The 16321-nt window shown below is 44.4% G+C and overlaps 2 protein-coding genes across 15 annotated transcripts in view; one reads left to right on the plus strand and one right to left on the minus strand.

Moving 5' to 3' along the window:
• Window positions 1-8957, minus strand: part of PGPEP1L (pyroglutamyl-peptidase I like) — a 28139-nt gene extending 19182 nt beyond the window's left edge. For 5 of the 11 annotated variants that reach the window (XR_014785408.1, XR_014785407.1, XM_084817413.1 and 2 more), the window contains exons 1-2: window positions 8353-8957; window positions 3153-3317 (exon numbers count right to left, since the gene is read on the minus strand). Coding sequence is in view for 8 of the 11 variants with exons in the window: in XM_084817413.1 (XP_084673539.1) it covers window positions 3153-3186 (34 nt within the window). In the remaining 3 variants the exon portion in view is untranslated. Of the gene's footprint in view, window positions 1-3152; window positions 6895-8352 lie in introns of those variants that run through there. The other 6 variants (XM_084817417.1, XM_084817412.1, XM_084817409.1 and 3 more) reach the window with 3 other exon arrangements.
• Window positions 8479-16321, plus strand: part of LOC146337239 (protein FAM169B-like) — a 69319-nt gene continuing 61476 nt past the window's right edge. For all 4 annotated transcript variants that reach the window (XM_084817402.1, XM_084817403.1, XM_084817404.1 and 1 more), the window contains exon 1: window positions 8479-8551. Coding sequence is in view for 1 of the 4 variants with exons in the window: in XM_084817401.1 (XP_084673527.1) it covers window positions 8500-8551 (52 nt within the window). In the remaining 3 variants the exon portion in view is untranslated. The remainder of the gene's footprint in view (window positions 8552-16321) is intronic.

A 16321-nucleotide genomic window follows, 5' to 3' on the forward strand; every position in this document is an offset into this window, starting at 1 on the left:
TCTGTTGTGGCTGTCCCCAACCTGGTGTCCTCCAGATGTTTTGAACTACAATTCCCAGTATTCCCGACAATTGCCCCTGCTGGCTGGGGCTGATGGGAGTGGAAGTCCAAAACAACTGGAGGCCATTTATGAACTCTACCACAGAACAAATACATGTGAGAGAAATCCAGATGATTTCACATCTGCTTTACTGCTGTTTTAGTGAAAGAAAGGTAGTGAGTAGGAATTACCCCTGCAAGGGTGGACAGTTTAAAACCCAAAGTAAACATCAAGTCCCAAACTGGCTCACTGAAATGTGTAGGCTGCAAGTGCAGTCATTAAAAAAAAAAAACTGCACTGAGGGCTATGTTCTGTTAACTGTGACTTCATCATGAGAAAGTTTTTATGTACTGGAGTATCCAAACCAGAACAGAAATTAAATTCATTCAATAATATTAGGTACTGCAACCAGGAAGAATGCCAATTATTTTGTTACAAGCAGGTGAAAATTTGTCAGAGGCATTCAGTAATGGCTCTCTGCAATCCCTGCAAACTGTACTTGCACCTCTAGTAGACACAATGGGTCCTGTAGCAAAATGTTGCAGTGCAGTGCTTCTGTTCAGCCAACCAGCCATGTCCTTTTCCATTCCACCACCATCACCACCAGTTTTAATCCCCTACCCCCAATGCCTACTGAGCATGCTCAGTCCTCATTAGGCTGTTTCATGTTTTGTTTCTCTCTGTTGGGCTTTCTCTACATAAACTTTTGTGCTTTTGTAAACCTTGAGGCTCCCTGATGACTAATACCTCCCTCTCGTGCAGGATGATGCTGGTTTGGCTACTTATCCACACTCCGGCCATAAGATGGGCTACTTATCCATACTCTGGGCTATACAGTATACAAGAACCTTCCCCAACTATTAGTGTATATCAGCCTTCCCCAACCCAGCACTCTCCAGATGTGTTGGAATATAGTTCCCATCAGGCCCAGCCAGCATGCTCTAGAAATTATGGGAGTTGTAGCCCAACACATCTGGGGAAGGTTGGTATATAGACTATTGCATGAGAACTATTTTAAACACATTTAAAGCTGCATCCAAAAAGCCCTATGCAGTAATAGGGAATCTTGTTTAGACACCCGTTTCATAGAAAGAAATATCAGAATATAAAATAAGCATTTTTCTGCATTAAACCCTATGTAGATAAAATTAGAAACAATTGCAGTACAAAGTGTTGTCAGTTAGTCAGTAATTTTAAGATGCAGATATTTTCCAGCACTAAACACTTGTTCCAATATCCGTGTGTCAAGCCTGCATTCCTGTATTTGCTTTTGCAGATGCCCCACTGAATCACGTTTAACACAATGCACAATGTTAGTCCAAGTGAGCAGACATGTGATAATCCAGTATACAACTTAAAAGGGTGTGTGGTAATAATGTGATCCACCTTTCCCCAGCTTGGTGCCTCCAGAGGTTTTTTTTGACAAGTATTATCCCTGACAATTGGTATTTCAGGCTGATCGGAGCTGTAGTCCAAAAAGTCTGGAAGGCACTGGATTGGTGAAGGCTGAAAAAACCCACAGTTTAAAAAGAGATTTCATAGCCATGGGGTATGGTGGGGAGAGTGGATATCGTCCTGTGAAGGAGTGCTAGACTTGGATTAGGGGTCCTAGATCCAAGTCCTATTTGCACAGCCTTAGGCAGTTCCTTTATCTCAGCTTTGTTTCCCCCACAGCATCCAGGGTTGGATATGCACAATGCAATTCTTCTATTTGCTTTGAACCCCAGATCCCCACACAATGTAATAAATTGCTTTTGCAAGTTCTGTCAGTTTCAAAAGCGGTTTGGTATGTTGTATGGAGTTGGGGTCTGACTGAGAAACACAACCTGCAAGCCCTTGGGATGGGTGGAACTAATTGTGTAGCGCTCTGGATTCTGGCCTACATGTTCTACCTTTGGCAAATTAGTTTGGCAAACAGACATTAATAGAGTTTGCCGAACTAATTAAAAGGCCTGTATAAATATGGTACCACCTCACCTCTCCCTAAGAAAGATAGATCTAGATTCTAGAACCTGGAAACATAAATGTATATCATCTGCATTGAGTTCAGGGGGGGCGGGGATCCTGTTAACTTCCTAAAATGTCTGTTAAGTGGGGTGGGGGTGAAGATGAGAGGTTGTTCTGTGATTAATCTGTCACCGATTATTGTAAAGATCAGGTTGTTAGCCTTATAGAAGGCCAAGTGACTTCTCTGCCTCTCTTCCACTTCCCCATCCCAGCCAAAGTTATGTTTGGAGACATCTGAACTAGTCATGGCTGTCTTGGATATTTTAACAAACGCTAATATAATCTAAAATTGCATGTTAATTGAAAATGGCAAGATTCAGGTTCTCTTTGATGTCACTTCAATTTTAGTCCTGTGTCCTCAGCTGGCTTATAGTGGAAAACTATCCAGTAACTCACATGTCAAGCCTATACGTAATTATTGCCTTTAGAGCGGCCAGTAGCATAACAGAGAGCAAACAGTGTGCGGAGGCATTCCAGAAGAGTTTTAACCTTTTAAAGCTCAATCTCTCTCTAGCTGGTTACGTCTGCAATGATTCAGCATTAAGTGTAACTGGCAAGAAAATCTCCATATCTGACTCCAGGGACTTGTATATTCAGGCACACTCCTTTGACACCGTATTTTATATACTAACACACACACACGTTTTGGTGTGATAAAACTGTGATGTTTCCTTTCCTTGCTTTGAAACAGAAAAACTGATTTTTTTTTCATGTGATTGCTCTAATTTTGGATCCTGATCTGGAATCGGGAAGCAGTCTTACTCTGTGGTTCTTTTTAGGTAATGCTTAACTAGTTTTACCTAGAGGCTACATGGTCTGGAAAGGAAAGGATGTCAATAGATATTTTCAGAAGTGCCAGGAATAAACTGCAAACTCTGTTGAATAAAGAATAGCGCTTTTTTTTTTACCCCATTGACATATCATCTGATTTTTTCAGCAAATTGCAGTAGTGAGTTATTTTCCATTTGGAAATGGTATATCCATTTGCGAATTGCTGTGTTCCCACCCACTCCCCTCTCCAAGGCGAGAGGAGTTTGACAAAGAGCAAGCCAGCATATGTGCATTCCATGGTTAAAAGAGGATGTTTTTGTATGTAATAGTCTTACCCGTAACAACCACGGTGTTGGAACCAACGTCCATTTAACTTGGATTCTGAAGGTAATCTTTTATTGTCCGACACCAATAATCAACTCTCTCTTCATTGGTAACACATTTCATCACAGCTGCTGGTATTATATTCTTTTACCATCTGTTCCAAAATGTCCATCTTCCTATTGGTCAGTGGAGAAATACTTCACCAAACAGGGACTGTTCTGGTTTCACATGATGTGAGATAATTTTAATTACACAAGCCCCTGGAATATTGACGGTTACACAGCTCCTTTTGCTTTCCCACCTCTCAACTAAGCAGAATGACTTAACTACATAATCTTAGCTGTTGATTTCAAGACTTACTTTGAAACCTGATTAGAAATAATCCAACCTTTTTATTTTTGTATGTCTCTGTTGCACAGCAGTACTAAATTACCAAGTAAGTTTACCGATGTATTTATTTTATATTTAGGATTTATAATTACCACTTGGTCCCATAGAATATTTATTGGCTCATAACATCAAGTAGGGAGGGACTGACCAGCTGGTTCTGCAAGGAGGTAAATCCCTCCATACTTGAAGGAGTGAAAAAAAATCCTCCCTTCACCTACATAATCAACTACAACTACAAAAACAACAACAACAACTATTATTATTATTATTATTTACTTGCCAGTGATCCCTGGCAAGGAGCTCAAGTGGATGTAGAAGTGAGTGGCAAAGGTCAGCTGTTGCACAGGGGTCCAAGCATATTTACATTGCATTGGCCATTGCTACATGCTGCTAGCCTCAAATCACTTTCCTGTGAACAGTCTTCTCTCCAGCAGCCTGTAGCCTGTTCAGCTTCCCACACTTCAATTAAAACTCAGTTAATTTCTCCCATAGGGCTTTTTCATATTGGAAAGTGCAGGCAGCCTGGGAGGCTGCAGAGCAATTAAGAGATGTGTAATGGAAAGAAAAAACACAACAGCACCCTCAGTCGCCACACAGGGAATAGGTAAACTCAAAACATCACAAAAATAAATTATAGAACACCCAGAGATCGAGGCAGAACAACCATGTTTTCTTTCATATGGGAAGAAAACTTTCAGGAAATTGGAGGACAGAGATGTTGGCTCAGCACGAGCTCTGCCTCTTTCCTGGAGCTAGACACAACGCTGCTGCCCTCATATCTGCAGTGTGTGGGTGAAAAATGGGGGCCAGCCTGCCAACACAGTTGCTGCTGTTTCCGCTTGCAAAGGCAGCACAAAAAAAAAACACTTGCGAAAAAAGAATCTGTCAATAGTGAGCCTCACTAGTGAGTAACGATTGAGAATGTCTCTTCCCCCTGAAGAAATTCGGTAAAATTCTCCTCTCTATTTCTCTGCCCACAAATTGGGTGAATTTTGAGAAGCCATTTGTGCACAGCTGTAACACATACACACACAGCCCTGGATCTATGGAAGGCAGAGGTGTTCAGGTCACTAACTGAGAGAGAACTGCTACTCTCCTTTCGGTGGGTTCACTATTTAGGCCAGTCAGTCTGATTAGTCATAGGCCTGAGCTAAGTTAGCAAACTACCAAGAAACAGCACCGGCCCTACTGTTAGCCAGATGGTTTGGGGTGTCATGAAAAGGCAGCAAATTGTTGGTTATTTAATGTATTACTGTATTTTTGCTGCCAGGGAGGCTGATAGGCACCTGTGGGATTTTCTGCTTCAGGTGCCAAAATAACTTGACTGGCCTTAGATAGTATGTATCTTGACTTAGCGGGGGATGGATTTGGTGCTCTGCCTCAGGCAGCAAAATGTATTGGGCTGCGCCTTCCAGGAAACCCACTGATAAAAGTTTCCCTGGCATCTGCAGACAAGAACAATGCAGTAGCTGTATTCTGGCATTATCCTATGATTTTAATCGCATGGATTGGAAGAAGAGAGTGGCGCTCCACTACACCTCTAATTCATTCAGTTTGCAAATCTCCCTTTTGAGACTGGGTCCAAAACTGCAGACCTCATGGCTGTCTGCAACATCTGGCCAAAATCTTTGGGCTTTATGGTTTCTTCCCACATCCCCTACTTTTTGGACCACCTAGCCTGATGCAGAGTTCTATAGAACCCCAAAGCTTGCATGCTTCTGTGGAATTTTGGTTGGTACTAATAAAGATAGTACCCAACTATGGATTCTCCCCCCACCCCCCTCATGGATCAGTAGAGCAATTCTTAGAAGTAAACTCACTGCTAATAACATTTAGGGTGCAAATCCTATGCATGATTAGACACAGAAAAGGCCCACAACTCCCAGCATGCCCCAGCCAGAGAGATGTAGGCCTTTTCCTGTCTAAACAAGCATAGGATTGCGCCCTTAGTATATTATGGATATGTTAGCTGTGGGATAACTAGAATAAAACCGCATGCCATAAAACTCACTATCCTAGGAAAGACCAGATATTTACATTATAGAGCACTTTTAGGGGGTGGGGGGGAGGCGTAAAAAGCCAAATAGGACTTTTGTCTCCTTCGAGGCCCGTGCCCTTCGACAATGGGATGGTTCACACAATCAAACAGGGGTTGGACAACACAGTAAGCTCCAGCCAGGCAGGTAATTAGGCAAATGCCGCCTGGCGTAAGCTGCCACTTTGAACAAGCCACCCTGGCTTGTTTAAATCCGCCTAAATAAGCCACCGCGCCTTGTTTAAACAGGTGCTGCGTGCAGGGCGCCATTAACCAGGGTCCTGGTCCGGGCGCAGCTTGTGGTGTCGCCGGAAACCTGGGCGGCACAGCTTGTCTGAGGGGAAAACAACCCTTCGATAACCAGGGTTATCGAAGTCAATATAGAAATGGTCAATATAGAAATCAGATTGATTATGTCCTTTGCAGCCAAAGATGGAGAAGTTCTATACAGTCAGTAAAAACAAGACCTGGAGCTGACTGTGGCTCAGATCATGAGCTGCTTGTTGCAAAATTTCAGCTTAAATTGAAGAACATAGGGAAAACCACTAAACCATTCAGGTATGACCTAAATCATATCCCTGATGAATATACAGTGGAGGTGAGGAATAGATTTCAGGGATTAGACCTGATAGACACAGTGCCTGAGGAACTATGGACGGAGGCCCGTAACACTGTTCAGGAGGCAGCAACGAAATCCGTCCCAAAGAAAAAGAAATGCAAGAAAGCCAAGTGGCTGTCTGATGAGGCTTTACAAGTAGCTGAGGAAAGAAGGGAAGCGAAAAGCAAGGGAGAAAGGGGAAGATGTAGCCAACTGAATGCAGAGTTCCAGAGAATAGCAAGGAGAAACAAGAAGGCCTTCTTAAATGAACAGTGCAAAGAAATCGAGGAAAACAACAGAATGGGAAAGACTAGAGATCTCTTCAAGAAAATTGGAGATCTCAAGGGAACGTTTTGTGCAAAGACGGGCATGATAAAGGACAGTGAAGGCAGGGACCTAACAGAAGCAGATGAGATTAAGAAGAGGTGACAAGAATACACAAAAGAACTACACAGGAAAGATCTGAATGTCCCTGATAGCCATGATAGTGCAGTCACTGAACTTGAGCTGGACATCCTAGAGACTGAAGTCAAGTGGGCCTTAGGAAACATTAGTAACAACAAAGCTAGCAGAGATGACAGTCTTCCAGCTGAGCTATTTAAAATCCTAAAAGATGCTGTTAAAGTGCTGCACTCAATATGCCAACAAATTTGGAACACTCAACAGTGGCCGCAAGACTGGAAAAGGTCAGTTTACATTCCAATTCCAAAGAAGGGCAACGCCAAAGAGTGTTCAAACTACCGCACAATTGCGCTCATTTCACATGCCAGCAAGGTGATGCTCAAAATCCTACAAGCTAGGCTTCAGCAGTATGCGAACCGAGAACTACCGGAAGTACAAGCTGGGTTTAGAAGAGGCAGAGGAACTAGAGATCAAATCGCCAACATTCGCTGCATCATGGAGAAAGCAAGAGAATTCCAGAAAAACGTCTATTTCTGCTTCATTGACTATGCTAAAGCCTTTGATTGTGTGGATCACAACAAATGGGCAAATTCTTAAAGTGATGGGAGTACCAGACCACCTTACCTGTCTCCTGAGAAACCTGTACGAGGGTCAAGAAGCAACAGTAAGAACCAGACATGGAACAACTGAGTGGTTCAAAATTGGGAAAGGAGTACGACAAGGCTGCATATTGTCACCCTGCTTATTTAACTTATATGCAGAGTACATCATGAGAAACACCGGGTTGGATGAATCACAGGTCGGAATTAAGATTGCCGGGAGAATTATCAACAACCTCTGATATGCAGACGATACCGCCCTAATGGCAGAAAGCGAAGAGGATCTAAAGAGCCTCTTGTTGAGGGTGAAAGTGGAGAGTGCAAAAGCTGGTTTGAAACTCAACATTAAAAAAACTAAGATCATGGCGTCTGGCCCCATCACTTCCTGGCATGTAGAAGGGGAAGAAATGGAAGCAGTGACAGATTTTACTTTCTTGGGCTCCAAGATCACCGCAGACAGTGACTGTAGCCATGAAATTAAAAGACGCTTGCTCCTTGGGAGGAAAGCTATGGCAAACCTAGACAGCATAGTAAGAAGCAGAGACATCACCTTGCCGACAAAGGTCCGTCTAATCAAAGCTATGGTTTTCCCAGTAGCAACATATGGCTGTGAGAGCTGGACTATAAGGAAGGCTGAGCACTGAAGAATTGACGCTTTCGAACTGTGGTGCTGGAGAAGACTCTTACGAGTCCCCTGGACTGCAAGGAGGTCAAATCAGTCCATCCTAAAGGAAATCAACCCTGAGTGCTCATTGGAAGGACAGATACTGAAGCTGAAGCTCAAATATTTTGGCCACCTAATGCGAAGAGAAAACTCCCTGGAAAGGACCCTGATGCTGGGAAAGACTGAAGGCAAAAGGAGAAGGGGACGGCAGGGGATGAGATGGCTAGACAGCATCACGGATGCAATGGATATGGACTTGAGCACACTCCGGGAGAGAGCGCAGGACAGGAAGGCCTGGCGTGCTATGGTCCACGGGGTCACGAAGAGTCGGGCACGACTGAACGACTGAGCAACAACAACCAGGGTTGTTTCCCCCCTCAAACAAGCCGCGGCACCCAGGGCTCGGGCAACACCGCAAGCTGCGCCTGGGCCGGCCATCGCCCCCGCCCCCCTTCCAACAAGCTTGCTTCGATCGTGGGAACCGGGCCCAGTGGTGGGTCAGCGCCTCTTTCAGTACGCTGACCGAGGCTCCGGTGGATGGGATCACGGCGGGTGTAGCAGCCCTGAGGGAGGCGACAGCCGCAGCGGCGAGGCGGGGGACGGGGGCGGCCCAGAGGGAAGGAAGAGGAGGAGGAGAGACGCCTTCGGAGCCGCCTCGGAGGAAGGGATAATGGCGGCGGCGGCGCCTCAGGAGCCAGCGGGAAGCGCGGCCTCAGCTGCGGGTAAGAGGAGAGGGGCGACGGGAAGAAGGGCCGCCGCCGCCGCCGCTCCCTCGGCGACCCCGCCGGGGATTCGCTCCTCTCAGGGCCCCCTTTTTCCTCTGGCGGGGACGTCGGTTCCGGGGGGAGGGACGCGCTTCTGTCGCCTTTACTAAAGCACGGCGCAGACGGCGTCGCGGTGCGAGCGGGGCGGCCCTCGGGGAGGGCATCTCCCCTCCCCGGCTCTTTCTCCCCACACGCACAAATCAAGGCCGCGCCCCGGCCTTGCGGGGCGCGGCCTTCTCCGCGTTTAGGCAGAAGAAGTCCTACGACTCCCAGCATTCCCCAGCCAGCCACGGCTGGCTGGGGAATGCTGGGAGTCGTAGGACTTCTTCTGCCTAAACGCGGAGAAGGCCGCGCCCCGCCCCGCCCCGCCCCGCCCCGCCCCGCCTCACGCCACCCGCGCGATTCCCTCAGAAACGCGGTTTCCCGCCACGCGCCAGGCACGCCCCTCCCCTCCCCCGCGTTTTCTCCTCAGCTCGCATAGGGGCCTAAGAGCTCCGCCCCCTATGCGTCTGGGCTGGACCTTGGGCCAAAGGCCAGGCCCCGCCCCCCCACAGGCTCCCCTCTGCAGCGACCACCCCGTGAGTGGGTCGCTGAGGGCAGGTGCCGCTTGAGGGCCTCAGGGCAGGGGAAGCAAGCCCCCATTTTATCCCCGCGATCGCGATGGCGCTATTTATTTATTTATTTATTTCATTTCATTTCATTTCTATACCGCCCAATAGCCGAAGCTCTCTGGGCGGTTCACAAAAACTAAAACCAAACAACACACAATAAAACAATTTAAAATATACGGAACGTTAAAACCGCGATATAACAATACAACCACAATAAAACCTAGCAGCACTGCAGGAGTTTAAAATACAGATTTAAAACAGCAAGGATAAAAATTTAGAAAGCTAAAACGCCTGGGAAAATAAAAAGGTCTTCACCTGGCGCCGAAAGGAGTACAATGTAGGCGCCAGGCGAACCTCGCTAGGGAGCTCATTCCAGAGCCGGGGTGCCACAGCAGAAAAAGCCCTCCTAGTAGCCACCCGCCTCACTTCCTTTGGCAGGGGCTCACGGAGAAGGGCCGCTGATGGTGATCTTAAGGTCCGGGCAGGCACATATGGGAGGAGGCGATCCTTCAGTGAAGCTTAAAACGCAAAATTGCGCAATCTCGGCGTTTTTGTAAAAAAAAAATAATTTTTTTTTAAAATAAAGTTATTTTTTATTTTTTAAATGGTTGCGTTCGTACCCTATACCGCCCCATAGTCGAAGCTCTCTGGGTGGCTTGCGAAGATGAACAACCGTTCAAAATACATTATGCTAAATGCGGAGCTGTTCGCGCGAAAACATAGGCCGCGTGCACACGGACGACGAACTGGGGTCGGCAAATGTTTTTAGCATACGGGGGGCGCCGAAACAGTTGTAAAACACGGAATGGTGTTTGGGTGAGGGAGGAGGAAGGCTAGTTGGGTGCTTCACAACAGAAGTAATGCACGTGTCCGTCTAAAGGGCCCCTTCATAAGATCATTAAGTCCGGGGTCTGCAATTATCTAGGGGCACCCCTGCTCCCTTCTTCGGTGGCTTCGCGATGTCATGAGCAGGATTTTATGACATCAGAATGCATCCCTCCCTTTCTGTATTATTATTATTATTATTATTTTATTATTATTAAAATTTATGCATCTCTTCCCACTGCAAAAACTAGCTTTGAAGTGACTTACAAACACAAACAAAAACCCATCATTAGTATATTATTATAATATATTACTATCATCACCGATACGTATGTATCATTTCTCATTGAACAAACCCCGAAGCAGTTTACAAAGGAATACCGACACCCCACCACCACCAGAGTATTGCATTAGAGGTTGGTTTAAAGATAGATGCATTTTCAGTAAACACCTAAACATGCCAGTTTTGAGGCCTGATGTTCCTCAGAGGGGAGATTATTCCACAGAAGCCTGGTCTCTGTATTTCTGCGAAACACAGAACACAGAAACACAGAATAGCGTTGCGGTATGGGCAACGAGGCCTTCCCTGAAGACTGTAGAGGCCATGGAGGTTAGTATAAGGGGAGATGTTCCTTGAGATAACCTGGTCCCGAGTTGTGTGGCACTTTGTATACTGATACCAACACCTTAAACTTAGCTCGGTAGCACATTGGCAGCCAGTGCAGATCCTTTAGCACTGGCATAATCTCTGCATGGTAAGGCACCCCAGTTAGTAATTCAGCTGCTGCATTCTGCACTAGCTGCAACTCCTGAACCAGCCCCAAAGGCAGCCTCACATAGAGTACGTAACAGTAATCCAGTCTCGGAGTTACCTATGTGTGGATCACAGTGGCCAGGCTATCCCTGCCCAGGAACAAAAGCAGTTGGTATACCAGCCTAAACGTGCACTCCTAGCCACAGAGGTCACCTGGATCTTCAGTGAGAGCAATGGATCCAGGCTTGTGTGTTGTGTGGGGCAGTGGGGTCCCTCTCGTATTTCAAACTATACAACTGCTCCCGGCAGGAACTGTGGTGGGTTCCTTCCCCAGTGTTTTGACCCCATAAGTATACATTCAATGGGTGCTCCCCCAATAAGTTTTGACCTATCAGTAGGAAAGCTATCTTCGCAGAACTATGGGTCCTGCTCCCGAGTGTTGGCCCCTTGTACATTACTAAAAGAGAGAAAACACATCACCAAAATAAGAAGACAAAAGAGGGCACAGATTTACATAAAATGTGCATGTGCTCAAATAACCCAAATAGAAATACAATGCATCTTATCAGAGTGTGGAAGACTGTGACCAGCTGTTGTGTGTACCTCCTCTGCTTGCTGTCCAGCTCTGTTGATAGACAATGTCCCTGCTTTCCCTTCTTATGGTTCTTTTATTGTTAAATTGTTCATCCCTTCAAATAGAGGACACCATCAGATGGAAGACTGTCCTCTGAGAGCCTTTCAAATAGAAGACTCGTCTTTGTAAAGTAGGATACTTGGCAACTCTCCCCGTCTCCCCCCCCCACATATATATATGCCAATCAAACATGGGGTACAGGCATTTGTGTGAATGGACGTAGAAGGGGGATTTGGATAGGGCATTTGGAGGAATGTATAAAAGAGCCAGTGTATGTACAGTCTTCATAATCGTAGACCTACTTGGTCAAGACCCTGTGCTCGCACATACAGAGCCTACAGTAATATAGTTCATAGGCAAATAGGGGCTTTAACATTTAAACAGAATTTGTGTACGATGGGGGGTGGGGAGGGAGCTCACAGCCTGAAGGCTTCCCTACAGTATGGCCAGACCCAGAATCCATTGATTAACTCCAAACTTTAACATGTGTACCATTCTGAATTTTTCTTTTATATTATTTTTACTTTTGCTATATCTGTCTTTAGCTAAATCATTCTATCTGACTTGCTCTCCTTCTGTTCTGGCTTTTTCATCTTGTCTTGTCTCATCTTTCCTCATTTGGCTTCTCTTCGTTCCACAGAGTAGTCATGGGACCCACAACCAATTCATATGGGTACATTCATTAGTTGTTAATTGTGTTTCAGGAAAATGTGAAATGTACTTCAGGAAAATGTGATTCACTTTGACCAAAAACATCTCTTCTGTAGGAGGTTTATTCTATAGCTTGAGAGCTACTGGCGTGACTTTGATCCTATGCATTTTCAACATTCTTTAAGTGTTACAAAGAACATAAGAACATATATTTTCAGATATAATGCTTAAATTGGTGGGTGTTTTTTTTTTTTAATTAAAACGGCATTTTTTGGTTTTGTTAATAGAAATGAAAAAGTACATGGACGACATCCATTTTTAAGATCAATATTTTCATTCTATAGTACACAAATAAATTTCTGCATTCTAATTTCTTCAAAAAGTGCTACTTGTGAAAACTCCCAGGATGTTCTGGTACTCTTTTCTGGGTGCGTATCATTCTTTGTGATGAACTTGCCAAATGGGTTCCAGGTTTTTAGGTGTGTGTCTTCCTCTCTCACACAGACACACTGGCTTCTGTCTCTCTCTCTGCAGGTACAAAACGTTCTGCTTAGTTGCACATTAAAAATGTTGCATTTGTAAGTTATGAAACTATAGTCTGGTGACCAGTCTTAGCACTGTGGTATTGCTGACAACAGATGGCAAATAGCTCTGATGTAATTCTTATTTGTAATTCATTCTGTTGAAGCTTCACAAACATTTCCATAGAATTTGCAGAAAGCGCCTCCATACTGTTGTTCGACTGTGTGACTTCAAACCAAATTAAACTAAAAACATCTTGTATTGTTGGGATTCCTATGGGGTCATGTGATGTTTTTGGTAAAGATTGCCTTGCGGCTTTTTTGAATAAGTGCACGTTTGGTAGCAATTAAAGGTTTGTGTCCTTTAAGTAATGCTTATTAGTACATAACAGATGCTGTTTAGAAACATTATGCTTTTTAATAGGCTCTGCTTTCAGACTGAATGCTATTTCCCAAGCCAGGATGTCAGTCAGAAGGCTTAAAGGTATGGCATTGTTGATGCAAAGCCTAAGTCAATTTTCTGCTCTGAAATCAAGCTGTTAATTCCCCCTTCTTTTATCCATACTGTTAATAAATCCCCCCACCTCCATTTCCTACTTGTCATATTTTGGAGATATGTCAAACCCCTATAATAAAAGCCCCCTTCTCTTTCTTTCTTTCTTTCTCCTTAACCATTATGGTTAATTTATGAGTCTTTGATAGATTATTAGAAAATAGATTTTCAACAGCCTCACAATTAAAGCTAGGTGCATAGAATTAAGCTAGTATACACTCCAGCTTGCTTTACTTGATAATATTGTTGCTATTTTTATTTTCTTTCTTTCGTTCAGTTGTGTGCCACCTTTCTGCCGAATGGCATTCAAAATGGTTTAAGACCTGATTTTAGCGATGGGCTCCTGAAGTGGCCATGATCAAATACTATCTTTCAGCCTCAGTTTCCTATCTGTAAAATCAGAATAATAAAGACACCTGCCTGTCAGTATTATTTGGATGAATGAAAAGACCTGGGAGTAAGCTCCATTGAACTCAGTGGGATTTACTTCTGAGTAGAAATCTGTAGGAGTGCATAAACTTTTCATGATCTAAGTTGTTAACTCAGACCAGAGTTTCTTGCAAGAGTGGATACACATACTTCGTAAGTTCTGTGCACTAGACCAGCCCAAAACTCTTCTGTAGGGTAATGAAGATCAGTAAGGTAAACACTGCAAGAGGTCAGCTGCATGTTAATTAAAGGCCAAACTAGATGTGATGGGGGCAGCCCAGTTTTGTTTGTTCATGTGTACCCCATTCATATGTAAAGCAGGCAGTGAGGCCTAGTTTTTATACCAAGAGGGGTGTTCATATGAAGAGAGCTGAACTGTGCCCTCTCCTGCTTTTCTTTGTCATAGACCTTGCTGCAAGCACTTTTCCCTCAGCCTGGCTTGTTTCCTGTATTGCAGGGACATTGAAATTATTTCAGCTCGTGGGCCAAATTCCATTTTGGAGAGCTCTCAGGGACCGCATTCCACTGGTGTATGGGGCCAAAGGCAAAAGTGCTGGGTAACAACACCAGCATTTAGGGTGTAATCCTACTGAGATAGTCAGCAGCTATACAGGCAATTTTGCCTGTCTAGCTTTGGGGAGGGGGAGGGAAGGAGGCCGCACGGTGCATAGGAAGCTGCATAATGTGGCTTACGTGGTCTCCTCCCCTCCCCGCCCCCAGGACCACCCCCTTTTCCCTGTCTCTGTGCTCCAGTTCTGAGCACAGAACCATAGCTGGTGCAGAGAGAACTGCCCCACAGACAAGGAAGAAGGGGCAGGGAATGTGGTTTCTGGGAACGGGAGCCCTGGCTATGACCTCAGTTCCAAGAAACCAAAAAATTTTATGGCCCTCTAGACAGTGTCTAGTGGCCATAGGATTGCTCCCTAAAGCTCTTACTGCTAATACCTAAGCCTTAGGAGAGGCATTTCAACCTTTTAGAATTAGGAAAAAATGCACAAAAGCCACAAAAGCATCAAACAATCGGTGGTCGAAGGGGAAGGGTAGGTGGCCCTCTTGGGAACCCCAGAGGGCCGGATGGGTGTGGTCTGAGAGAAAAATGCCTGAAGTGATGAAACATAGGAAGGAAAAGTGAGGGAGGAGAGAAAGGATTGTTTTCCCTAACCCATGTGTCCCTTTGCATGTAAAATATAGAGTATCTATTCCCACTTTATATGTGAACATAGGAGGCGTGTAAACAACAAAAAGAGTTGCCCATGTTATGTCTAGTTTGGCCATAAGACTAGACATTGTAAAAAGAGCAGTACAACTTCCCAGATTCTTCCTGACACAGACAAGTAAAATTTTAAATATAACTTTTCTTTTTTAGCTTGGCACCTTTGCAATTCTGATCGTAATATCATGACTCATACAATACCTAGCATTGCATCTCCAGGCTTGACAAGAATGTTATCTTACTTAAGAAATTTATATCCTGCCTGTCAGTATAAAGGCTTCCAAAGCTGCCAAGAACAAAAAATTAACAACAAAATTTGTCCGATCAAAACAAAACAGCAGTAAAAAGGAATAAAAAGGAAAAAAGTGGAAACATCAACAATCCAAACACAAAAGCATAGGTAAAACAGAACAGTCAAGGCAGCAAAATAAATATAATTAAGAGCTCTGGAGAATAGGAGAACATTTGCCTGGTACCTTAAAGCTAAGAGAGAAGGTGCCGACTGAGTATTCCTCTGGAGAGCATTCCGTAACCAGGGAGTGACCACCAAAAAGTTTGCTACTCATGTAAGGTCCTGCAGTGAACATATGAGGCAGATGCATATACGGTCAGCTGGCCCTTCATATACCCTGAAGGAATTACATTTTCTATCTATGTTGGGTATAGCTGTCTAAATCAGAGGTGGCCAGGTAAAATTGCGTTGGATCAGATCTGTCCTGTGGGTTACCACTTGGCCATACCTGGGATAACTCAAGTGTGAGTGGGACTCTAGCAGATGAAATTAACACCTTTCCAGTCCTTTCCCTTTTTCTAATGAAATTGTTGATGGCACTGTCTCCTAATCCTGTCTCTACTTTGAAAGCAACGAATGTTGAGACTAATCTTTGTATGATACAGCTGCACCTGGCATCCTTTCTGTAGTTAATGGTGTGTCAATGTTTTTATTTTTCATTCCATTTTTTTCAAAACTCAGCATTTTCAGTTGCATCAGATTTGTAATTCTTTTTACAGCTTGTCAATCCAGATGCTCCATTCTGTGTGATACAGCATACTTCTCCCAAAATGGAATTATTTCATTACACGAGATGGGCTGGGTGTGTGGCATTTAGTTTTGAAATGTAGTATTAACACACACACACACACCCCCCCCCAGTTTGAATAGAAAGCAAGGGATTGTAATCTTCTGGAATTCTTCTAGTAAAATCTACAATGCTGGGTGAATTCCAGTTAAACTTTAAATCCCCAGAAACCTTTGTCTGCGGCTTCTTTTATTACATACTGTTATTCTTGGAGTTGGTGATTCATGATTTGCATGAAACACCGTGTTTCTCAGCAGCCAAGTATAAAAGAACAACAACAAAAACTTCTCATGGGCCATTTGATTGCTAGATACTTATTTAAGCCACAGTGGGCTGTGGTGATCGTGCAAACTCGGTTTAAACTTAAGCCATGGTTGGTTGCAGCAGCTTTGGAATATTCAAGCCACAACTGCGGCTTGTCTGCCGTCTGAACCTGGTGATAGTGGGTTGTTGGTGTG

Source organism: Heloderma suspectum, chromosome 11 (assembly GCF_057233095.1).
Source record: "Heloderma suspectum isolate Gila_16-S chromosome 11, 16-S_ref, whole genome shotgun sequence".
In the NCBI taxonomy this organism is placed as follows: domain Eukaryota; kingdom Metazoa; phylum Chordata; class Lepidosauria; order Squamata; family Helodermatidae; genus Heloderma; species Heloderma suspectum.